Genomic DNA, 24,074 nt, shown 5'->3' on the forward strand with positions numbered 1-24,074 from the left:
GAAGAATATAAAACTATTTTATTGACCACTGTTCACCAGTATTTACAATAAAGTAAACAATATACAGTCTGATAACATTCAAATTACTACAAAGTTAGTTTTCACCTGGTCTTCTTGAGGCCAAGTGATCCCAAATACTAAAAAGAATGATTCTACAGGTTTAAAGGGCTAGGTTTGGGTAAAGAAGATACATGCACATCAATAGTATAGAAGACTACAAAACATCTGTGAGTTTGTTTAGACATTCATTACGATTTTGTAATAACTATGGAAGTTTATGAATGTTTTATAAAAGCTTTTACCTAATATGGAGGAAGCAGTAGTATCAAATGCTCTCTCATGATAAATGAAACAAGTTGCAGAAAGCTTTTATTTACTTGCTGTTGATGCAAAACATACTACTTCAAAAAAATATCAAATTTGATTCTTGTTAGAATGTATGTTTCTCACATTGCTAATAAATCAAATTTCAGGTTTTAATATTCATATATATAAAAAAAGCAATGCAAACAATTATTGTGCTTCATCTTCTGGGCATGAATGCCAAGTTAGTCGCTCTTCATAAAAAGCAATTACAATCTGAGGACACTTCACGTTCGCTTCTTTGGCCAGCACCAGATCTGCCTCATCAGAATCTTTCCTGATGTAGAAGAGAGAGGGATTTAAGAAAACACATCATCAGTAATTCAGTAAGATTAACAGCTCTTGATAGGTTGTAAATTCTGAAGAGAATATTAGCTAGAAATCAGTTCTCAGTATACCTTTCACTATAGCTACCAGGAATTTCCATGCTAACAGCAAGGTTTCATAGCTGCATCTTCCTTTTCTTCCCTTCCTGTATTTTTGTCTATTTGAAAGGAAAACTCTATTCAAATGGAATCTTTTATATGGTTACCTACTGCATTATGTAATTAAAGGAGTAAAACTTTGCTAATTTTGTCAACTTGCTGTATTTCATACTGCTACTCTTGATGCTGTATTGGGGTAATAAACTTGTCAGTCTGACATGCTTCAGTTTCCATTTTTAAGTGTATGCTGCCTTTACAAGTCAGTTTTATGCATACATATTATTATCTATGTTTGTTGACTACAATTATGAAAAACTAATAAACTGCAACTGAACTAAAAAAAAAAAGCTGCTTTTTGTACATTTCTTTTGTGTCTGGTGTTGCCAGTTATCACTACAGAAATTCAAATAGTCAAAATCTATACTTTGCAACTCTTTTAAATTTCACATAAAATGTATAGAGAAACTGAAAAGGCAGAAGGGAGGCAGAATCTTTCAAAGCACTAATTTTCAGCAGCCAAGGCATATCACATGACTAATCATTTATCTGGAGACCCCTTCTCAAAGGCTGTGGAAAGCTATCATCCTTGCCATCTCCCCACCATAAGAAATCTAAGCCCCAGAAAATGCTAATTCATTTTATTGTATTCTCAACACTGGGAAAAAACACTAATTTTATCCTACTTGTTCACAAGGGAAGCAGTCCTCCTGTCAACACTATAGCTAATGAAGCTGGTCTCCACCCACACTCCCAACACCACAAACTTGCCCCATCACTTTCCCCCCCTCTTTATGAGCCCATAAAGATAAACCTCTCCTTCACACTGTTTATTCATCTCAACCTCAGCTTTCTCCACTAGTTGCTTCCAGTTCCACAGCTGCATGCAGAACAGCTGGCACTACTGTTGGTTAAATAGTTGGCTATCCAGCAGCTGGTTTCTGCTTACTGAAACATGCAAAGCTGCATTTCTGCCTGCCATTCCCTTAGCAAGAGCACTACCAAGATCCAGCTTTTCCATACAAATGCAAATTTTTCCACATTTTATCAGAATTTACCTTTCAAATTTCTACTTACATAAAACTGGACCAATAGAAACTGAAGTCATTTGGGTTTTGAAGGAAGAGGTATTAAGTACTAACTGGTTAGAGAAGCCTTGTTTTTTAAGAATACAAGGTTAATAAGCAGACTACCAGCTTCTCTGCCTTACTCCTGAAATGAAGTTGTCTCACTAACCTAAGTGCAACTGCCTGCCCTCCCTTAATACGGACGAGAACTGTGCATGTAAGACTTACCATTTCATGAGGAACATAAGCTCTCCACTGCTATCCGTAGCCCCAATTATCCGCTCGGGATCAAGACCCCTTGCAAACCCTCTCGGTTTATCAACCTATTGAGTAAATTAGAAGATTGTTATCTAGTTTAAAATAAAATTCTCTTTTGGCATTAGAGCTATATATATGCATTCTTGTGTATATACAATGTGAGTATAACAAAACTAAAGCATTACTTAATTATAAAAGCTATAATTACATATAATTGTTTGAAGATGACACTGATTTTATTTTTTCATGACTGATCTTCAGGCCAAGTGTCAAGGTTTAACCCCAGCTGGCAACTTAGCACCATGCAGCCGCTTGCTCACTCCTCCCCCCTGGTGGGATGGGGAGAAGAATCAAGAAAAAGTAAAAGTCGTGGGTTGAGATAAAGACAGTTTAATAGGACAGCAAAGGAAGAGAAAATACTAACACTACTCCTACTAAGAACAACAGAATATACCAAAAAAATTATGCACAGTGCAATTGCTCATCACCTGTTGACCAATGCCCAGCCTGTCCCTGAGCAACAATCCCAACCCCTGGCCAACCTCCCCCCAGTTTATACACTGAGAATGACATCCTATGGTATGGAATGGAATATCCCTTTGCCCAGCTTGGGTCAGCTGTCCTGGCTTTGCTCCCTCCCAGCTTCTTGTGTACCTCCCTGCTGGCAGAGCATGGGAAGCTGAGAAATCCTTGACTTAGTATAAGCACCACTTTGCAACAACTTAAACAGTCTGTTACCAACATTATTCTCTCACTAAATTCAAAACACAGCACTATACCAGATACTAAGAAGAAAATTAACTCTATCCTATCCAAAATCAGGACAGTAACCACTCTTTATTCTATACCATCTACATCATGCCCAGGCCGTACGCTTTCCAATACATTCAAAATAATTGCCTTCTTCTCCTGTGTCTTTGGATATATACACACAGATATCATTCCCTTAGTCTGTGGGCCACCCCTCTAAAATGTCTGTTGAGTTCATTTAGGTGTAAAAATTAATGAATTTTACACCAATGTTTCTATCATTTCTTTCTGAAAACTCAATACACAAAACAAGGGATCTAAAAATCCTCATAGCAGATAAACAAACCAGCATGGCCAGTAAAAGCAAAAGAGACAAAGCCAAAATGCACTCCTGGAAATGGGAAAAACACATCCTTATCAGAAAAAAAACCAGGTTTGGGTTGGCTTAAGCCAACCATGAAATTGCACCCTTGGGGGATATCTCAACTCTTCTTGGCTCACTGCGATTGCACTGGCAGTAAGGAACATCACAACTATTTCCTGTATTAGTTCTTCTAGGTTCACAATATCCTTTTTGAGAAAGTGGCCACTACTGTACCAGATAAAGGCACACAATTACCTTCATAGAGAAACGACTTCTTTTTTTTACTACTCTTCAACTATTCCTCCTGATGCCTTCCAAATTCTTTGACAGTAACCACACATCCAATACCTGTCTTCAGCAAACCACTGACATTGCCAACCAGTTTCATTTCAAGTTGCTAGTTTGGAAGCTTATAGAGAAAAATGTACACTATGGAGCACATTATTATATGTGCATTATTTTTTACTTATCAGTGCTAAATTTGTCACATTGTTCATTTAAATTGTAGGAGAAACCCAGACCTTTAAGAAAAGGTAGGTTTTCTTCAGTCACCCTTTCTACTCCCGCTCCACCATCACGTCCAATCCTAAACTGAGTAACTGCCTGGTCTTGACATTTTGCCATCTTGTCACTTACCTATTTAAAATCATATACTAAATATGAAAGCCAAAATAGAGCTTAATCTTTGTTCCATTCATGAATCTCTTGCTCTAATACAAACTGACCACTTAATATCATTAATAAATAACTCTCAAGCAGTCTTACTTTCAATTATTCCTTAAGCACCATGGGACAATGCAAGAACTTTTAGTCATCATGTCAACCAATCAATCATCTTTTACCCACCATTTGGAGAGTCTCATTAACCGCCATGAATGATTTCAAACCACAGTTCCAGATGTCGTGTGATTTTTACAGTTTTAAACCCATGTTTGGTCTCATTCTCAAAGTCACAACAGGATTTTGGGGGGGATGGGGATGGAGAGTTAGGGAAGAGACACAGCAGAATAAAGCTTAGCACATGAACACATACTTACAGAATCACGCTTTTTCTTTGATTTACTATCATCAGATTCACTATCTGACAAAGATTTTCTTTTGGCACCATCTGTTTTTTCTTTACCAGCTTTCTGAGAGTTCAGAAAAGCTTCGATTAGCTCTGGACAATCTAAGTTTTCTTCAGGTTCCCATGTGTTGTCAGCACTGAAATATACACACATTTATGTAAAACTAGGAAAAGAAGAAAAATGTAAAACTAGCCACATGGCTCACCTTAAGCAAGTTATTTTTTTTCTCATTATGCAAGGGAGGTTTCTTAAACCTAAGGATGCTTGTCTTGCCATCTTTAATAACTTTCATGTACTGCATTTGATGACTGAAAGAAGTATGCTCTGCTATTGTCGAAAAACAACGTTCTTAAACTGGAGATACAGAATAAGCAGCTCCATTAACTCCTATGATCTGAGTGGGATCACAGGAGTTAAAACAAGCAATCCTCACCCTACCAAAACATACCTGTCCATTTTAAACTAACTCCCTTCCCTCGTTTCTCTAAAGGCTGTCCATGCAAACAAACCATAAGATACAAGCACTGTGACTGACAGAGAACAGAATATACACAACATACACTACAATCAGCTTAAGTATATATGTCCGAGCTTCTATATATGAGGAATGCTCTCAAAAGTTTTCTCCAAGCACTGAGATCAACCCTGTCTAGAACTATCTCCCTCTTTCACTTGACTACAGGAGGGGGACAAAGGTTCCACATCCCAAGCCAGGCACCGCAGATGTTCCAATGAGTGTGCATTTTACTAACGAAAATGTTAATAAGTCCATGAATGTTCCCTGCAACAACTAAGCACCTCCTCAGAAGTCCTCATGCACAAACACTGCACAGCCCTACTGCACAAGCACGATGCCTACAAATTATTTTCAGCTACAAAATTGTATTTTTACAACTTCAGATCAGACCCTTGAATACTAAACACGTTGTGTTCTGCACTTATGTACTTCTCACTACAGAAATGTCAAGTGCTACAATGCAGAACGTTGCAATGCAAACACTTTGGGAAGTATGCAACAATAATGTGACTGTATATGTAACTGCTTATGTCCAAATTCTAGGTGCATCACCTTTTTTCAGCTAGTAGTCTGCCAGAAAGTGCCATAGGAAGGAAGAGGCACAACTACATACCTTCTTTAACAATCAGCTCGTTAAAGTCCACTGTAATATTTTTTGTGCTTCCATAAGTCCTGGGAAAGAGACTCAAAAGATACCTTTCGGGTATGCCTAATAAAGGTAACCATGCCACAGAATTCCTTATGCAAACTCATCTAATTTGAGAGTAGCTCAGAAAAGTGAATAATAAGCAAATTATCTGCTTCAAATTCATCACTTCAGATCTGCCTGCAGTTTAAATCCCAGCAAAATTTCTTCCTCAGAAGTAACATTCATTCCATCACACATATAACAACTGTCAGCCTTGCTCACCTTGATAGATACTGACACAATCAAAGAACAGTGGTAAAAGAACAATTACTAAGGACTTGGCAAAAATCTTGGAACATTTTATGTAGCACAAACACTAAGCTACATATCTTCTATTTTATTTTCATACTTGACTGCCCCACTTGAATATGCATTTATAGATGTCCTTCTCTTCAAGTTCTTTAAAATGTATCCCCATCATCCAATCCCCTCTCTGCAGTTATTTCAAATAAATGGTTAGCATTTAGCATTCTAGCAGGATTTAAAAAAAAAAAAAAAAAAAAAGTAATGCCTTACTCTGTAAATCCTTTCCACTTCAAGTAGTATTCCACCTTTCCATTTACAACACGTCTGTCCAGGACTTTCTCCACAACAAATTCTTCAGGCTCTGCCTCTTCAACTTTTTTACCTTTGCCATTCTGTTTCTTTCCCATTTTGTGCTACAAAAGAAATTCAGAATGACATTACTCATTCTTTTGCTTGACACAGTTACTTCACTGGCCAAATCCAACTTTGCTCAGTGAAGAGCAAAGAATCACATACTTTTTCACACTAAAGCCAGAAGCTCAGACCCCTTTTACGTTAGTGCATGTGGTCAGGTAACCTGAGCGAGACATGTTAATGTTTTGGGTTTTTTTCAGTTGCTTAATGAGATACCCAACACCAGTTTTTTAAAAGGTGAAAGATTTTTGTCCTTACACTTAGTGCCTCCAGTCCCGTTATAAATTTAATTCTCAGAGTGCTACATGCTCAAAAATTATGAAGCTTCTAGAAGTTAACTCTATGCCTATGAAAAGGCAGATGGCAAGAAACAGCATAAGGCAGAAGTAAAGAAAAGTAACAAGGGAATGGTGAAAATGCACAAAATAGAAAAGGGATGCTACTCAAAAAAAGGTGGTTCCTACCTTTTTTAAAAAAAAAAAAAAAGAAGCTGATGGGAGCAAAATTTATGCTGTATTGCTACAATAAGCAAAATACTCAACAATAACCCGTAACTAGTGAACAGGATGCATGCTTGGAGCGTTCCATTAGTGCAGTCCCTTCTCATTCTTAGCCACGCACCAATGTAACTTACATTCAAACAGATGTCACAAAGGTGCAAAAATTTAAAACAGCTACACTTAAGTACAGCACTTAACATGTAAATGAAATTTTGCTAACTTGAAGAACTTTATAAATATTTTAAGTTTACATTCGATACTTAAGTAATACTCTTTAAGTTCTTAAAACAAATATTACATCCACATCATCCTCAAGGCATTCCCAGTTTAATAAGGCGCAATTAAATAGTAATTGAAGGACACGTTTCAGAATTTCTTTCTTTGTAATCTTAAAAAGATTGGAACAAGGCTATCATGTTGTTATATCACATTTCTGGAGCACTAGCAGACCAAAAGCAGTTTGCTTGTCATTTTGGACCGCACCTTATAAGGAAATTATTAAAGTGGTAGCCACAAACTAATGGGTGCAGTATTAAGCTCTTAAAACATATAGTCATGCAGCACCCTAAATCAAAGTGGACAGAACTAATTCCTCACTAATGCACTTCCTATAGAACAGAAAACAGACAAGCAAAAACACAGAGCACTTCTATTTGCTCGATGGCCTTTCTCTAGTCCTCTCTAGAATTAATGCAGGTTATTTTGAGAATATTGCAAAGCAATTTTGAAACTGTCCAATTTAGACTTTGTAGAATTTTGTCCTGATGTGGTGAATGGTAAAAAAAAAGGTATGCGTCAGAAGAAAAACTGTCTTCTTTTTGTAGACCAAAGATGTGAAGCAGATTCTTTCATTACAAAGCCCTATTTTTGTGCCCCTTATTTTTCACAATTACTTTTTCCTTCCCTGCTCAAAATAGCTTTAGTCTAGTTAGCAACCCATAAATTAAAGGTGCAAACAGTGAAGACAACTTTCAAGTTTCTCTTTCAAACAGCAAATTTCTGTATATGATTGTATCTCATGTGACATTTGTTTTGATTTGGAATCATACAAGTGAGATTATCTAAAACAGAGCATGTATTTCCAATTAGATTTTAACTGCCTGCATATCCCAGGTATATTTCGACCACAGCATTCATGTCTGAAAAGTGTCAACTTAAGCACACTGGCTTTTTTTGCCTTCATAGTAAAAAGAACGCAAGACTGGAAATGAAGGAAAATAGAAGCATGAAGATGTCCAACGCTTCTATGAAGGCAGCTGCTTTCAAGAAAACGGAAATGTGAAAAAGAGAAATGGGTAGATATGAGGAAAACAAACAAACAAAAAGAAGCAGAGGAAAAAAGAAAAAAAAAAGACAAAGACTCACTATACCATAGTAATAACATTATAATTACTGGTGATGAGGCAAGCAGGCTACAAGTGGGGAACATCTCCATCTGTGTTCTCCGTTGGACTATAATTCTTTGATTCAATGGAAGACTGTTTTCTGGTACTCTTTTCGGCTTCACTAATTCTCGTCACTTAAATGTTTTGGATTTCTGTATCAAAGCAACAATTTTTTTTTTTACTTTCTAAGACTTAAGTATCTACATAATCTTCCACAGAAGAAAACGAATGCCATGTGGGTCTGTATTTTTTTCTTGCAGTGCAGTAAGAAATAACAACATCAACAATATGTTGCTTTTTGGTTTAAATATTAGAGATTGAATTAGGTCTTGTGTGCATCAGCACCACCTTCCAAACCCCTTAGCCTTTCCAGCCTATTAAAATAATACTTGATCACAAAGCCTGCAGACATACTGAACACTTGTTAAAAACCCTGTACATTCTGAGATCACACAAACCAATGTAAGCCTCAGCCCACAAGTGAATGTGGTACCTGACTACTGAATGTCCACTAGACCCCTAATGCTTCCTCCTCTAGGGTTATAAGCTGCAACTTGGGCATCTGACCGCTGAATGCTCATCTATGGCTCATTTCCCTTTCTGCATTCAGAAGTCAAGTATGACAGATGCAGATGCTCTCCAGCGGATAATCTCTCTTTCTTTGAGGGGCAAGATTAAAACACTGATGTGACACTCTGGTGAAGGATTTTAACATACAAGAGGCAACAAAATCAGAATTTACAGTTCCACAGCTATGCTATCGCTCCATATATTTAGGTTTTGCATGCAAGTACATAATGAAGCAGAATTAGTTATGGTTCCCATGGGAACCATAACTGATTTTCCTGACCTGTGCAGTAAAATTCTCAACAATATCAAAAGATTAAAAATACTGCACCGATTCTTTCCTCTCCCTGAGGCACCCCCTCCCCAGCCTGGCTAACTCCTTCTCTTCCTCAAATTAAGGAAGAGTGGGCAATCAATTACTAACTGAAAGTTCAGACATTCACTTTGGTGAAATCTTCTCAAATAGTTTATCATACAATATAAAGGAAGTTACTCCATTGCACTTCTAAGCCAGGGGTTAATACAACTTTTTAATATATTTTGATCTGGGTCAACTAGTAATAATTTCAGTAGATTTAAGAAAAGGCCTTTTGAATGCATTGTAGATCAGCTGTTCTGCTTTCCAAATTTTGAGTTGTATATGTGTATTTTTGCTTACTTCCCCACCTCAACCTCAGATGCATCTCACACTATACTTTTTCAGTTGTCTTTCACAAAACTATGCATCATTATTAGTTGAATGGTAACCAGCAACCAACTGCCCTTAGAAGTCCATTTTTTAATGTCAAGCAAAGCTTTATAGGACTTGAGATCCATGAATGCATCATTAAAACGGTCCAGGAGGGGTTGACATCTGATAATCTCTGCTCCTATGAAATTCAAAGAAACTGTTATTTGTTAAAATCATTTCAAACGGCATCTTAACTATGCCACATCATTTCCCAATAATGTTATTATTCATCTGTAAAGACTGCCTTTTCTCAGGCAATTAGTTTTCCCCAAATACACTGGGACAAATTAAATGAATACATGATTTTGATTTTGTTACATATATGATGAATTACATGGTGTACTGAAAGGAGGCTAATAAAATGCTTAGTGTTTTCTACTGTAGGACAGATGAAATACTGCAGAGACCTTTAATTTTTTTTCCCAACAAGTCTCTTTAGAAATGGCAGATTCATTAAAGCCAAAGATAATGTCCTTTCTAGTAGCCTTACTTTCTGGATCTGAAATTTTGGTCAGAATAATGCTGGGGAGGGGAGATGTGGATGTATCTTTTAAATGGAGATGCCAAGTTGTAAGTTTGAAGAAAAAATATGTTGATTAAATCCTTATATACTTTAGGTGTGCATGAACTTACCAATGCAGTTTTATTGGAGGCCATTTTTATTGCAGACTTGCAGAGCTTTTACTAGAAAAATGCATGACAATTAAAAGGAAGTTTACATTACTCAGAGAAAGGCATCCCAATACAAGCATGGTCCTTGTTCCAACCCCCATATATTCCCTGCATATAACATTTCTAAAACGGATTAAATCCAGAACAAAAAGTAGGCTACTACTTTGTCTGGCATAACCCAGTAACACACCATCATGCTAGCCAGTATAAACGATAGAGTGGCATATAGGCTTGAAAAAAGGTTTTTAATAAGGCCTTCTAAGGCACAGAGACGTTTCTAGGGAAAAGGGGGAGGACCATCAGGGATGCTTATTTCCCTAAACCCAGCAGAACAGGAGTTCAGATTTTAGCAGTTAATCAAGATATACCTAGGTATATTAACTGCATATCTAGTGGGGAGCAGCTACATATCTGTGTTGTAATGAGTCACCCATTGCTCTTACATGTAGTAAATGCTTATAAACAGCAACTATTAATCTTAACTACAAGGTTGCCTTCTAATTCTCAAATTTGCAGAGGTTAAACTCCTAGAGCAATATTAACTCAGCTAAGCTGTATATACTACTTTTTTGACCTACGCATATGATGTTGAACACAATCCATCCCCTTTTCCATGTCATTTCTCATGCTGGCCACCTCCTCGGGCACATATTATCCCCACCCCACTGCAAACTATCGAACTATTATAATTCCCCATATGCCTGAGCAAGGCAAAAGAGTCCTTCAAGGCCAGATAACCTCCCGGGCTTGGCAATCCCACCCAATCCTCCCCTGACAGGGAAGGTGGATTTTGGCAATCCCATGGGCAGTGGGGTAGACGGAGTGGGAGAAAGGCAGGCGCTAGGGCCCCAGTGCAGAAGGGCTTGTCTTGTCCCCATTCGAAAGGCAGGACAAAGGGGAAAACAAACAATAACAATATTAATAATTATAATAAAACCCCCGTGCCACTCCCACCAGAAAATAAAGAGAGCCCTGCGGAGGCCTAACAGGGGAGGCTGCGCCTCGGGCCTGCGGTGGGCGCACGTGAGGCCGGCGGGGACGCCCTGGGCGAGCTAACGGGACTGCCCCGGGCGGCGCGGGGCCGGCCCGCCGCTCACGGCGAGGCCTGCAGAGGGAGGCCCGCCGCTCCCGCCCCGGGCAGCCGCCGTCCGGCGAGCCCTGTGCGCCGCGCCCCCGCCACCGGGGCCCCCTCCACACCGCCTCCCCCACCACGCCACGTTTCCCCCAGGCCCGGCACACGCCGCCGCCTCCCGGAGCAGGGACGCCCGGTGGCGGAGGCCGCCCCTCGGCGGTGGCAGGCTGGCTTTGTCTCCCGAGCGCGTCCGCCACCGCGCGGGTGCCGCTGCCCCCGCCCCCCGGCGCAGCCCTCCTTCCCCGTCGCAAAGCCCGCTCCCTCGCTCCCGCGCGGGCCGGGAAGCACCGTGCAAGCGCCGGGGCCGTGCCCCCCGAGCCGCCAAGGAAGCGGCAGCGTAGGGAGAGGAGGAGGGAGGCAGGCGGGCTGCGACCCGCATCTCCCCGCAGCCAAGGCCCGCTCCGCGGGGAGCGGAGGGAGGGGGAATTGGGGAAGGAAGGAGACGGCTGGAGGGAGAGAAAGCGGGAGAGTGAGAGAGAGAGAGAGAGAAGGATACAGACTTCAATGGTGCCCAGCCGCTCCGGTCTCCCGCCTCCTCCTCGCCTCTCGCCCTGCGCACACTGTGCAGCGCCCGCAACAGCGATATCTAAGGGGGGTTGAGTCGGGGGGTGGGGGAAGGGAGAGAGAGAGGGAGAGGGAGGGAAGGGAAGGAGGGGGTGGGGAGCGGCTGGGCGGCAGCGCGGCGCAGGGCGGGCGCGGCGGCTGGTGGGGCTGGGCTGGCCGAGCACTGCGCGCCGGCGGCTGACGGGGCAGAGCGCACGACGCCGCCTACGCGCGAGCTGCAACCTCCTACCGTCGTCGCCGCCAGCACAGGAGGGGGGCCAAGACGTCTCTCCAACGGGGGGCTAGCGCAGGACCGCGTCAGGCGTCCAAAAGAAGGAAGATGCCTCGCGGCGACAGAGAAAGCGACTGGGTGAGCCGGGAGCGGCGGGCGGGGGAACGGGCCAGCGGAGCCCGGTAACTGCAGCCGCCATGATGGCCGCCGCCATGAGGGCGCGTTGGGCCGGAGCAGGCGCCGCCCGCCACGGAGCGAGGCCTTTAGTCGGTGTGGGAGGGCGGCCCCGGCGAGGCCCGGGAGCGGGGAGGGCGGGCAGCGAGCGGCGGAGTGGGTTTGAAGCTCGTTGCGGCGAGGCTGAGGGGGGGCGTTTGGAGCGCGGCCATTTCCCGCGTTGCGGCGGGGAGGCCTAGTCGTTAGGGCGCTAGGGGAGGGAGGTGGGCTCGGAAAGCAGTGCGAGGGAGAAGCTGGAAAACTCTAGGAGTGGGGAGAGGGGTTGGAGTCGGCTGGGGAAGGCTTCATTCCGGGTGAGGAGCCGCGGGTGGATCCGCGATGGCTTTCCCCGAGAGCTGCGGGGGGAGGGAGGGAGAAGAAGGGGCGGGAAGAAAGGAGCAGCTCCAGCGCCATTTCCCTGGTGCGCGGGGCAGCAGCACTCACCCTTTGTCGCGGTGCGTGTGGTGCCGCTGAAGAGAGAAAAAGGGAGGAAGGAGAGGAAGGAGGGAAAGAAGAACAGAGTGCCGAAGCGGGCGGTGGGCCTGATGTCGGCCGTGTGGGGTAGAGCGGCGCAGGCTGCGGTGGAGCCCGCCTCCCTGCGCTGGCTCCCGGCCCCCAGCTTTGTGTCGGTGCTGGCGCCAAAATCTGGGTCGTTCTCACTTCCTCCTGCTCGGGCAGAGGGGGAAGGGACCAGGCCGCCAGCAGCAAGGGGAGTTTTCGGGGGTGCGTTTTACTCTGCTCACGCCCGCTCCCTACCAGTACCACAGGTGGCCACCGAGAGAGCAGCGGGGGGAGATGCGAGGCTGCTTTCGGTTAATTATAACCCCCTTCTCGGAGGGTTGAGCCTTCGGTGCCGTTCGGCTTTTTCCGGAAAAAAAAAAAAAGGCGCGTCACGGTGCCAATCGAGCTCGGAGCCGTTTCGGCTCCGCTCGGGCACGTATCGCGAGTCTCTTCCGTTGTCGGAAATTGCCGAACGCGCTGGATGGTCGATCACTGCTGCGGCTCTTTCTCCGGAAATTGCCGAACAGGTTTTGAACGCCAGTCTTCTCTGCCTCGGCAAATTCCGGAAATTGCCGAAGCGAGTCGAACGGGATTCCATTCCTGTTTCGGCTTTTTCCGGCGACTGTCGAAGTGGATAAGCTCGACGACGACGGCTCCTTCGGCTCATTCCGGAGACAGCCATTACTAACGGAGTTGATGACTTTTTATTACGTGATAAAATCACGCAGGGGCGTTATACAGAATTGTTGCCCGTTTGGAGATATTTAAGCTCCGGCTCCAAGCTTTTTTTGTTTTTGTTTTGTTTTTTTTAAACGAAAACCTGGGAAGGGAGTCTGACTTGGACAAGGAGGGCGCTAGCACTACGTGGAGCTGAATTTCAAATTGCGTAACAGTTAAGGCAGCCATTACTGACCAGTTGTACGCTACTCTCGAGCAGGAATAGGTAAACCATGAAGAACATGGTACGTGAAAAAAGGGAGAATTCAGGGTTTGCTTTTAAGGAGGGCGGCAGGTTTGGTTATGGGTGCGGAGTGAAATTTTCCGGCTGTGGACGTTACGAGTGGGGTTGAGCCCCTGTCAGTGCAGGTCGGTGCCGCTGCGGGTGGGGGGGCGGCTGGTTGTCTGCCCGCAGAGGAAGCGTTAGCGGGCAGGAAGGTTCTGGAAGCGACGGTTGGGGCTGGTGCGCAGCCGAGAGGGGCGGCGGAAGCTGCGGTAGCCGTGCATGGCGGGTGGGCGAGTTCTTGAATCACTTGACGTGCCCGTTAGCCGAGCTGCTGTTAAGGTGGCGCTGAAGCGGGGAGAGAACGGAGGGGCACCCGCGACTATGGAGGTCAGTTAATGCGGGGTCCAGGGCGAGGGCACCATGAGCGGCCGGGGCGGCGCTGCCGGTAATGGCGGTGGCGAGGGGGAGGGCTAAAATGGCGACGCCGAGACTCGCTGGTGCGTGAGACTGAAGATTCCTCTGGGAGCGATAAACGGACTAAGGGAGGGGGAATGGCAGCCGTAATCGTCTAGTATCTGCGGGGGGGCGTAAAATAGCGTTTGCAGGCAGACTCTTCCTGGTACCGTGTGTGCAGATGCACCCTAGAAGCGGTTTGCACCACTTGGTTTCTGCTTAGCCTGAGGACTCGGGTTTGGGCGGTTTTTTTTTGTTTGTTTTTTTGCCTGGGGTCGGTACTTGCAGGAGTTCTTTCCCTCCCGCCTCATCGCTGTCCCTGGAAGCGGCGGCTGGTTCTGGGCGCCATTTTCCCCTCCTGGCTGCGGGCGCCCTGTGTTCCTGGTAGCCGCCACATGGCGGAGCCGGCTCGGGATAGCATCTGACTGCGAGGGCGGGGAAAGAACGGAGAGGAGCTGAGAGAGTGAGCGGAGAGAGTAGCGTCCTTCGTTTGGGATCAATAAACGCAGCTTTCCTTTCGGCAGGCCTAGCCATAGTTGTTTGGAGATCCCACTAGCTTGTTTTTGTTAACCGTCCTTGTTACTCAGAGAAGCCTGCAGTCAGCTCGGAGTATTTGTGCACACCTTATTGCTGTATAACACACATTTCCTTGCTCTAATGATTATTTTTTTCAGCACAGACTACGTGTTTTCCAGTCCTTTAAAGTGTTCCTTTAAGCTTGCGAATGGAGGCTTAAAATAAGCACTCATGAAAATTCTGCAGAGTTCATAAAGATTTCCTCTCACACTCTGTTCCTACCACAGAGTGTACTATGGAAATCTTGAAAGAGGTTTTTCTTCCAGCTCTTATATTGTGGAGGTGGGTTGTGTGGGGGGAAAGGCAATTGTTTTTACCAAATGAGGATTTTTGTCAAGATTCTGAAAGGAACCAGAGTGATAATTTTATCATATATTTTACAGCTTCAGTATAAACTTCAGATGGTCCGAGCTTTCTGGACCATGGTGGGAGGTTAATGGTAGACTGAGTTGCTTAAAATTGACACATGTTGTGGTTTAATCCGAGCTAGCGATACAACCACAATAGCTGCTCGCTCACCCCCTTGCCCACCCCCTGCCCCCCCCCAATAGGGAAGAGAATCAAAATGGAAAGGAGAAACTTGGATTGAGATAAACACAGTTTAATAAAATAACAATATTAATACACTGCTAGTAACTATATATATATATATGTAGAAGAAATAAAAGATACTCGAGGCAATTCCTCATGAACCCGCTGAGCAGCCAGTCCCAGGAAACAGCACCTAGTCCCAAAGAGAGAAGAAAGAGAAAAAAGACAGAAAGGCTCAGAGGCCTCTGCAAAACGGCAAAAGGCCAAACTAAAACTCCTGATCCAAACTGCCCTGGCTGTGCCCCAGAGCAAGCAAGAGTGAGGAAAAAAGCAGAAGAACCAACCAGAAGGGCCTGACTCTCTTTATGTATGAAGCATAGCACTAATGGGATGTGGTACTCTTATTGATCAGTCTGGATATCAATCATGTTCTGTCTCATCCGTGCACCCCTTCCTCAATGTCTCACACCTGTGGGCAGAGTGCGCAGAGTGTCCTTGGCTCTCAGACCAGAGTAATTAAAAGCATTAGGTCTCTGTTACCTCTTGTTCTCAAACTAGGTCCAAATAATGAGCATGCTAGCTATGAAAAAGAAAGGTTTCTAACTACAGGAAGAAAATTAACCCATTTTCAGGTAAACCAGCACATTTAAGACAAATAGTCTCTCTTCTTCCCTGGCTGTGCCTGTGTTAGTGCAGCAATACATGTATGGTATTTTCACACAGTTATTTTAATTGAAAAACTGGGAGTGACTTGTTTTTGTGTGACCTGACTGGTGTTGTGCCTAGATGTTGTTCTGGGTAGGGCATGTACTGTATGAAACTTGAAACATGGTAAATTACACTTTCTAATAATTCATACATTAAGTCTGTTATTATTCTGTTTAATGTTTATTAGTAAGGGGTAGTATGTCTCTTAAAAAGCAAATGTATTTGTTAGAGATCCTTGAGTTTTGTTTACAACGGTTTTCAAAGGTAAACCTATTGCTTATTGGAAAAATCCTACCTGCCTACTAAATTTCCTTGATTCTTATGTTTTCCTAAGAACATAAATGTCCATTATTAGACACATGATGATCGTATAGGAAAAAGTGTTTGTTGTGGGCCTGTTAAAATACTAAGTAGTCCCTGATTTTCAAGCAGAACTGAAGTAATCTGAAGGGAGGAATTTTTTTTTTTTCCAATATTGTTGCTTAGAATTATTCCTCTGCTAGCCTACTCAAAATCATAAATGATAGCGTGGCTTGCAGCATATGACATTTTAGTCCAAGACTGGTATGCAACATCCTTTCCTTCATTCTTTTTAAGAGATGAGATGAAAGGAAACTTGGCATAACATGGGTTTGCTGGTTTGAAACTCTTCTAATTTTGCCTGTACAAGGAGGAGGCAGTACTAACTTCCTGTGTTCCTTAGAAGTAAGCATACTAGATCAAACAGCCAATTTTCACGTGTTCCTAAGAGACATTTTAAACTTCTCATTTTTATTTGGGGGAAATGTTTATTTTGATAATGGTTGATTTCCTTGTCAGGCTGCTGTATCTCAAGCTGGTAATAAGGTGATGCATTTTGCACAAAAACCAATTCAGTACTACGTGCAGTAATTGTCTTACATGCATCTATATCCAGGCCTGCCTTTGACAACCTGAGAAAAATGTTGTTCTGTAGTGCACATTGGCTTAATACTTTCAAAAGCATTTGTGCACTGAACTACTTTTATTATTTTCTGAATCTCATTGGTTTTCTAGTTTTCATCTTTTAACTTTTTGTCCAGTGCATAGTTGGTTGTATTATGCTTGGCAGCTTTAACTAACTACGTAGTGTTTAAGTTGTTTAAAAAACAACTACCACCCTAAAGAAAACATAAAACCAAACACCCAAGTAGATTTTCTTCATTTTTAAAATTATTTAGCTGTATAAAGCTGAAGGAACCATTGCATTTGAGCTCTCTTGTTCCTAGCAAGACAGCTCTCTTTCAGACAGCATTCTGACGTCTTAAATTTTGTGGGAGGGGTTTACTTTTTAGTGCATTTTTAAATGGTTGCTGTGTGACATACGAAGTTGCAAAATACGTGATTTAGTCACACTGTTTTGTGCAGAAAAGGAAAATTGTGATGCATACTTAGTATGAAGAGTTCATATAAAAGTATCTTTAACTGGTAGAGGTGGGAAGGTTCTTCCTGCTTGGGTAGAATGCCCCATACAAAACAGTAAATCTAATGCCTTATTGGTCCTGGTTTTTTTTTTTTAATGGTGTACTTGTCATCCCAGCAGAAATTTCTGCAAACAAGCACAGTGGTAATTTCTCCAAAAGGTAATAGAGCAAAGTCTTACTGAAAGCATAATTTATAATAGTAGATACGTAACATGAATATTATTCACATTTCCGTTTTAAAGGGAATCCACTTAGTTTTGATACTGCTGCTGTTGAGGGCAGATAGATTTACTGCTGATTCCAGTGGTGCAGGATCCCAGATTAATTTGGCAGATGCTCTGGCTTTCATTCATTTTAATAATTAATGAGAAAATAGGAATCGTCAACCCATTTTAGAACATCTTGAAGTGTACCTTCCTTTATTTTTATTCTTAGTGCCTTGGGTAGAGAGCATGGTAGTATCCATGTAAGACAATTTGAGCCGGGATGGTTTTTAAAAATAAATACTGTCTGGAATAGAAACCAACTATGAATGAATTTATGTTGCCTGTAATGAGAACTTTTGGGATTGTTTTAATTTTCTTTAAAAACGTTTCCCAAAGATCTTTGAGAGGACTGTTCTGGAAGTCTTTGATTGTGGTTCATTGTTCTTAACAGTAAAATCTGTATTGTAAAAGTAGACACATAGACTTGCATAAACTTCTTAATTTCTTCAAAAGTGGTAGAATAATTAGAAGAGCTGAGCATAATTTTGAAAAATATGTCTTGCCGAAAGTTTTTGACATTTTTGAAAAATCTGACATGGTATCTAATTATGCTGATGTAAAGGGGGTATTGTTAATTATATTAATATAATCTTCTTTTTTGTGATAGAGGGAAAAGGAACAGTTCCGCAAACTGTTTATTGGCGGCTTAAGTTTTGAAACAACAGAGGAAAGCTTGAGGAGTTACTATGAGCAATGGGGAAAACTTACAGATTGTGTGGTAAGTTTGGCGTACTAATGTGCAGTGATGGCAGTGAATGTTTAGAAAATGTAGAAGTGAGGGGTTTGTTTTCAGGATAGCTTAATGAAAAGATGGAATATTAATATTTTCCTAAGTGTACAGGTGGTTGGTCCATAATTCACATAATTCAGTTAATTGAAGCTATGCACAGACCTTACGTTGCAAACTCTGGTAGAATTAGGAAGCATTCACAATCTGTTTCCTGTAAAATCTCTCAAATTATTGCTAACCACTCATTTCAGCACTTTTAACTTGGGTGTCACTGGCTGAAAGTGCATTAGGGGATGCTTGCATGGAGCACTGTTACATCTGTGTCATTGGTAACCTTTGGCAGAAAGCTGATATGGTAAGCATCCTCAATAAAGCTGGAAAAGGATGTCTTCATAGAATCGCTTAGGTTGGAAAAGACCTGGTAGATTATGGAGTCCAACTGTAAACCTGACATTGCCAAGTCCACCAGTAAACCATGTCCCTAAGCACCACTTCTGTACATCTTTTAACTACTCCAGGGACAGTGACCCTTGCAGAAGTTCCTCTGCTGGATTTGTTTTGTGAAGGGTAAATACATATTTCGTAACACAGATTTTAAATCTGTGGTCTTTGGAAAGCTTAAAATAATTATGTGTTCCATTTTTTTGAGAAAAGAAATGTAAGTGTATGTCAGTGATACATCAGCATTTCTGCATTATGAGTATTGGAAAACAATGATGGTTTAAATTTCTGTGATGCCAAGCAGTGCTGTTCATGTACTTAAGCATCATAGCACGCTACTTTATCATAATTGTGTTTTGAAATCAAATCAAGGAAAATATAAATTAAGTTCATGCATTTTCTCTCAAGTTGTTACTGTTATTCTTAACATGAGACAGGGAGACATGGTTTAAACATTTATTGTTTTTAGGTAATGAGGGATCCTGCAAGCAAAAGATCAAGGGGGTTTGGCTTTGTAACATTCTCTTCCATGGCTGAAGTTGATGCAGCCATGGCTGCAAGACCTCACACGATTGACGGAAGGGTGGTTGAGCCTAAGAGAGCTGTGGCTAGAGAGGTAAGTATGGCTTTGAAAGTAGATAATTCTCATGTTTTGAAAAATGAATCTGTTTTGGTCAGACATGCTTTTGTCATGGTTTAACCCGAGCTAGCAATACAACCACAATAGCTGCTCACTCATCCCTTCCCCAGCGCCCCCTTCCCAATAGGGGAGAGATTTGAAAGGGAACGGACAAACTTGGGTTGAGATAAGCACAGTTCAATAAAATAACAAAATACTAATACACTACTAGTAAATATATATATAAAATAGAAATAAAAGATACTCAAGCAATTCCAAACGAACTCCATCCACAACTCAGCAGCCAGTCTCAGGAAACCACACCTCGGTCTCAAAAAGAGGGAAAAAGGCAGAAAGGCCTCTGCAAAACAGCAAAGGGCCGAGCTAAGCATCCTCAACTAAAATTCCCCTGACTCCAGAAAAAAAAAAAAACTAAGGAAAAACATGGGAGAGAAAAAAACACCCAAGAGTGAGAACACGCCCCAGAGAGATACCGGAAGATCCCCCAGTCCGTCTTAAATAAGAAGCATGATGCTAATGGGATAGAACACTCTTGCCTTCCTTGATGCCTCAGACTAAGTCCAAATAGCGTGCGAGCTATGAAAAAGAAAGGTTTCTAACTGCACGAAGAAAATTAACTCATTTTCAGTCAAACCAGCACAGCTTTGTTCTTGTTGAAATTGCATGGGTTGAAACTCTTGAGTTAAAAGGCTGCAGATGAGGTGCTATTTCCCCACAGTTTTCATCTGTTAAATGACCCTATTACATACATGTCGAATATTATGGTGAGCTATTAAGTTATTCTGGGTACAGAATCATGTCTGCAGGTGATGCAGCTGGGATCTGAAAACACTGCTAGCAAAAGTGTGTCTAATGCCTGTAATTATGCACATTCTGAACTAACTCTTCTCTGGAGTCGTTAACTGTTACCAAACCTGAAATAAATAACCTCCTGCCAGTCACTCCTGGCTCTGTTCCTGGGGTATTTCTGAAAGGTATGTAACTGAAATGACTAAAAATAGAGAATGTAGGGAAATACCTTTTTTTTTTTTTTTTTTTTTTTTTTTTTTTTTTTTTCCCTAGTGGTGGTATACAAAATCATCTTGGGACTACTTTGGTTTTAGCCCCAGGTATAGTTTTTAACTTAAGGGTACAAGTTAGGTGTATGCACAGGAATGCAATTCACCTGTAAACTTTTCAACCAGGCTTGTGTGGCACAGAAGTACTTAAGGAGCAACTGCAGATTCTAGGTGGGTTCTGTTCACCACATTGTGGGAGCTCTAGCAGGGTTTACCAGTTTAAGGTTGGATCCAGGTGTTCAATGCTTTTGCACTGATGAACTGGAATCAAATGAGCTGTCCCAGTGGTCAAGGGAAACAAAAGCTGTAATCACTAGCTACCTGTTAGTTATCCCAGTTTTTGTTCCATTTCATGCAGAATGCAGGGTTGGTTAGCATTTGGAAAAAGGTATTTAAAGCAGCATACCTATGTACTGTTTAAACAGACAAAGCTATTTATAAGCTTTACAAATAAGTCATTCTTACCTAGTGCAGCCTTTTTGATACCCTGCTCAAAGTGCAAAAATAACCCACGAATGTGAGGAGTTGTCATCATATTTTGAATAGAAGTTAAAATGCATAGCTGTGCACTCGCTGAGAAGGTTGAAGGACCTTTACTGTTGATAAAAGTGGGATGTTGCCTTCACTGCCATTGAAGAAATGGGCAGAGGAGGCTGACACATCTTTGTTTCAATTACAAAAATCATGCTTCTTTCAAGCAGTTGATCTTAATGTCATGTTTAAATACGTTTAAAGGCTTTTTAATTTACTTTTATACATTTCATAGCGCTTTTAACTTTTTTTCAGAGTGCTTAAGGCTTTGAATGGGGAAGAAAAACCTCAAATTACACCATGTTACTTGCTTCCTAGAGTGCCCCTCGGGTAAAGTTGCAGGGACATGCATCTTACAAGGGCTACCTCAGTGCTGGAAAAAAAAAAATCTTAGTTTATCAGTATTCCATTCCTGAAATCCCGGAAAAATAGTGATTTGTGATATTGTTTTTCGTTGTGATAATTTAAAGGGTTTTTTTTTAACAGGAATCTGGAAAACCTGGTGCTCACGTTACTGTGAAAAAATTGTTTGTCGGTGGTATTAAAGAGGACACTGAAGAGCACCACCTTCGTGACTACTTCGAGGAATATGGAAAAATCGACACTATTGAAATCATTACTGACAGACAGTCTGGTAAAAAGAGAGGGTTTGGATTTGTTACATTTGATGACCATGATCCTGTGGATAAAATCGTATGTAAGTAAGCTTAATTTCACTCTTTCATTTGATAGTATTAATCCTTGCAGTCTCAGTAATTTTGTAAAGTTAAACTTAAGAGAGACTGGAATGCTACATTGTTGTTTTGGTGAATTACGTATTGACTTCTTTGCTTAAAAATTGTGGTATTTTGGGTTTTCAGAATGATTATGTGGAATATGTGGATTAATTTGGAAATTACTTCATTATTATAGTGAGACTGATATTTCTATTTGTTGCCAGATCAGTACTTAAATGCTGATCGTATCTTATTTGTTATGGTTATAGTGCAGAAGTATCACACCATCAATGGCCATAATGCAGAAGTAAGGAAAGCTCTCTCTAGACAGGAAATGCAGGAAGTTCAAAATTCCAGAAGTGGGAGAGGAGGTACGTACAAGTAACAGTTAATGTTTCGTGGTTGATATTTGTGTTCACCTTCCATGATCTCACCGCTTACTAACATTAAACTGTTACAGGGAACTTCGGTTTCGCTGATGCACGTGGAGGTGGTGGCAATTTTGGTCCAGGACCTGGCAGCAATTTCAGAGGAGGAGCTGGTAAGACAGGCATGTTTGTAGCTTCTTTTTTTTTTTTTTCTTTTTGCATTTTTTTTTTTTTTTTCCTTATTTATATCAACTTTCTGGTTCTGGGTTACTTTGTCATCTGCTGCTGTTTGATTTAAATGCAGTTAGAGAATTTTTAGGAAAAGATAACTTGCAAACTTATCTGTAGTATACAGGTTGATTTATGTGGATATTCAGTAAAACAAGGTGATGGGTTTTTTTTAAGGATTTTCTTAAAATCCAAAATTAACCTAAAGAATTTCATTATGGAATTCAGAGATTTCTCCTCTATAATTGTATGCAACACTTGGCTGACTTTTACAGTGTGAAAGGGGTATGTCCAAAATAAAAACTGTGTGGCTTACAAATGCAAGAAAAATAGAAGATGTAGAGTAAGGACGGGATGTGTTATTTCACATACCGAATTCGAGTGTACATGTGCTTAATCTCTGAGATTTTGTCCTTAAGGTCATAAGGGTTTGAGAATTCAGTTAGTTGGCTACAGATGAATTTAAGTACTTCGTGGTTTGTTTGTTTTCTCCAACAGATGGGTATGGAAGTGGCCGCGGATTTGGTGATGGCTATAACGGCTATGGTGGAGGACCTGGAGGTTAGTTCACTTTTTTTGTGGTGGTTGTTGCTCTTATTTTTCTCTCATTCAGAAACATTTTTACATTCACTTACAATTTTTATAAAATTTATATTAATTGCCAAAGTCATTTTATTTGCCTTAAGAATTACACATAGCTGTTGGCTTGTGTTAAACCTTTATATGGCAAATTGTATGGGTAGATCTTGACGTCTGTGCCCTTTTCTTTAGAATAGCAGTGTTTCTTAAATTTCCTGGGAAAAAATAAAGTCAGGATTTTAATTAAGCCTCTTAATTGAGTCCTGTAGACAGTCTGGGTTTTGGTCACAGTTCAGTTAGGGTGGAAGTTGGTATGTGTCTTCAGAAGTAGTGTTTATAGAAATTTCTTTACAGAACTCCTACCCTTTTCTTCCCCTGTAGACATCAAAACAGAAAAATGTCTTTCAGATTTCTAGAAGTTGATTGCCTTATACACTGAAAAGTTTATTTTAAATTGTTGTATTGTTATAGGTGGCAACTTTGGTGGCAGTCCTGGTTACGGAGGAGGAAGAGGAGGATATGGTGGAGGAGGACCTGGCTATGGCAACCAGGGTGGCGGCTATGGAGGTGGTTATGACAACTATGGAGGAGGTAACATACTGGCCTGAAATGACAGAGCATTAAAGTTGTAAATCAGTGCCAGTCACTTGCGCTTTGAGGGGAGGGGTTTGTAAACCTTGTCTAAGGAAGCTCTTGTTTTTTAAACAGTATGAAATAGTATGGAAAAGTAGTTCGTTGCATAAACTCCTGGAATACCTGTGTTATTGTTGTACTTTTACACAAATTCTAGTAATGAGAGAACTTTGGGAGTGCTACAGGCGTTTTAGCTCATCTGCGCATTTATCCACTTGTGTATTGATAATGCAGGCAATTATGGAAGTGGAAACTATAACGATTTTGGAAACTACAACCAACAACCTTCAAATTATGGTCCAATGAAGAGTGGAAATTTTGGTGGCAGCAGAAACATGGGTGGACCATATGGTGGAGGTATTGTATATGTCCTGGCCTTCCTTGGAACCAGAGTGGGTGGGCTTCTGTCTTTTGGGGAAGTGGAAGGGATGATAGGACAAACGGTGACTGTTTTGAACTAGAAGAGGGTATATTTACATTAGATACAAGAAAGAAATTGTTTATAGTAAGAGTAGTGAGGCACTGGAGCAGGTTGACCAGAGAGTTTGTGGATGCCTCATCCCTGGAAGTGTTCAAGGCCAGGGTGGATGGGGCTTTGAG

The 24,074-nt window shown here is 41.7% G+C and overlaps 2 protein-coding genes across 19 annotated transcripts in view; one reads left to right on the plus strand and one right to left on the minus strand.

Annotated features, from left to right (window-relative positions):
- CBX3 (chromobox 3) lies at positions 1–12,943 on the minus strand. Of its 11 annotated transcripts, none has more exons than XM_080340286.1 (7): positions 11,643–11,661; positions 9,972–10,022; positions 8,050–8,193; positions 6,013–6,155; positions 4,262–4,427; positions 2,081–2,175; positions 1–640 (listed from the first exon to the last, which is right to left on the minus strand). In XM_080340286.1, the coding sequence occupies exons 3-7, from the start codon at positions 8,089–8,091 to the stop codon at positions 514–516; spliced, it is 573 nt and encodes a 190-aa protein (XP_080196412.1). In that variant the 5' UTR covers positions 8,092–8,193; positions 9,972–10,022; positions 11,643–11,661; the 3' UTR covers positions 1–513. The 11 variants fall into 11 exon arrangements, with proteins under 11 accessions (XP_080196412.1, XP_080196419.1, XP_080196414.1 ...); XM_080340293.1 differs by lacking the exon at positions 8,050–8,193 and adding an exon at positions 9,267–9,477 and having other exon boundaries at positions 11,643–11,658; XM_080340288.1 differs by lacking the exons at positions 9,972–10,022; positions 11,643–11,661 and adding an exon at positions 12,575–12,685.
- The window catches only part of HNRNPA2B1 (heterogeneous nuclear ribonucleoprotein A2/B1), a 16,881-nt gene continuing 4,729 nt past the window's right edge, over positions 11,923–24,074 (plus strand). For 6 of the 8 annotated variants that reach the window (XR_013921871.1, XR_013921872.1, XR_013921873.1 and 3 more), the window contains exons 1-9: positions 13,839–13,961; positions 18,158–18,268; positions 19,191–19,337; positions 21,437–21,647; positions 21,936–22,037; positions 22,127–22,207; positions 22,761–22,823; positions 23,313–23,432; positions 23,709–23,831. Coding sequence is in view for 1 of the 8 variants with exons in the window: in XM_080340282.1 (XP_080196408.1) it covers positions 13,854–13,961; positions 18,158–18,268; positions 19,191–19,337; positions 21,437–21,647; positions 21,936–22,037; positions 22,127–22,207; positions 22,761–22,823; positions 23,313–23,432; positions 23,709–23,831 (1,066 nt within the window). In the remaining 7 variants the exon portion in view is untranslated. Of the gene's footprint in view, positions 12,056–13,175; positions 13,594–13,838; positions 13,962–18,157; positions 18,269–19,190; positions 19,338–21,436; positions 21,648–21,935; positions 22,038–22,126; positions 22,208–22,760; positions 22,824–23,312; positions 23,433–23,708; positions 23,832–24,074 lie in introns of those variants that run through there. The other 2 variants (XR_013921869.1, XR_013921870.1) reach the window with 2 other exon arrangements.

Source organism: Nesoenas mayeri (genome assembly GCF_963082525.1).
Source record: "Nesoenas mayeri genome assembly, chromosome: 2".
Taxonomy (NCBI): domain Eukaryota; kingdom Metazoa; phylum Chordata; class Aves; order Columbiformes; family Columbidae; genus Nesoenas; species Nesoenas mayeri.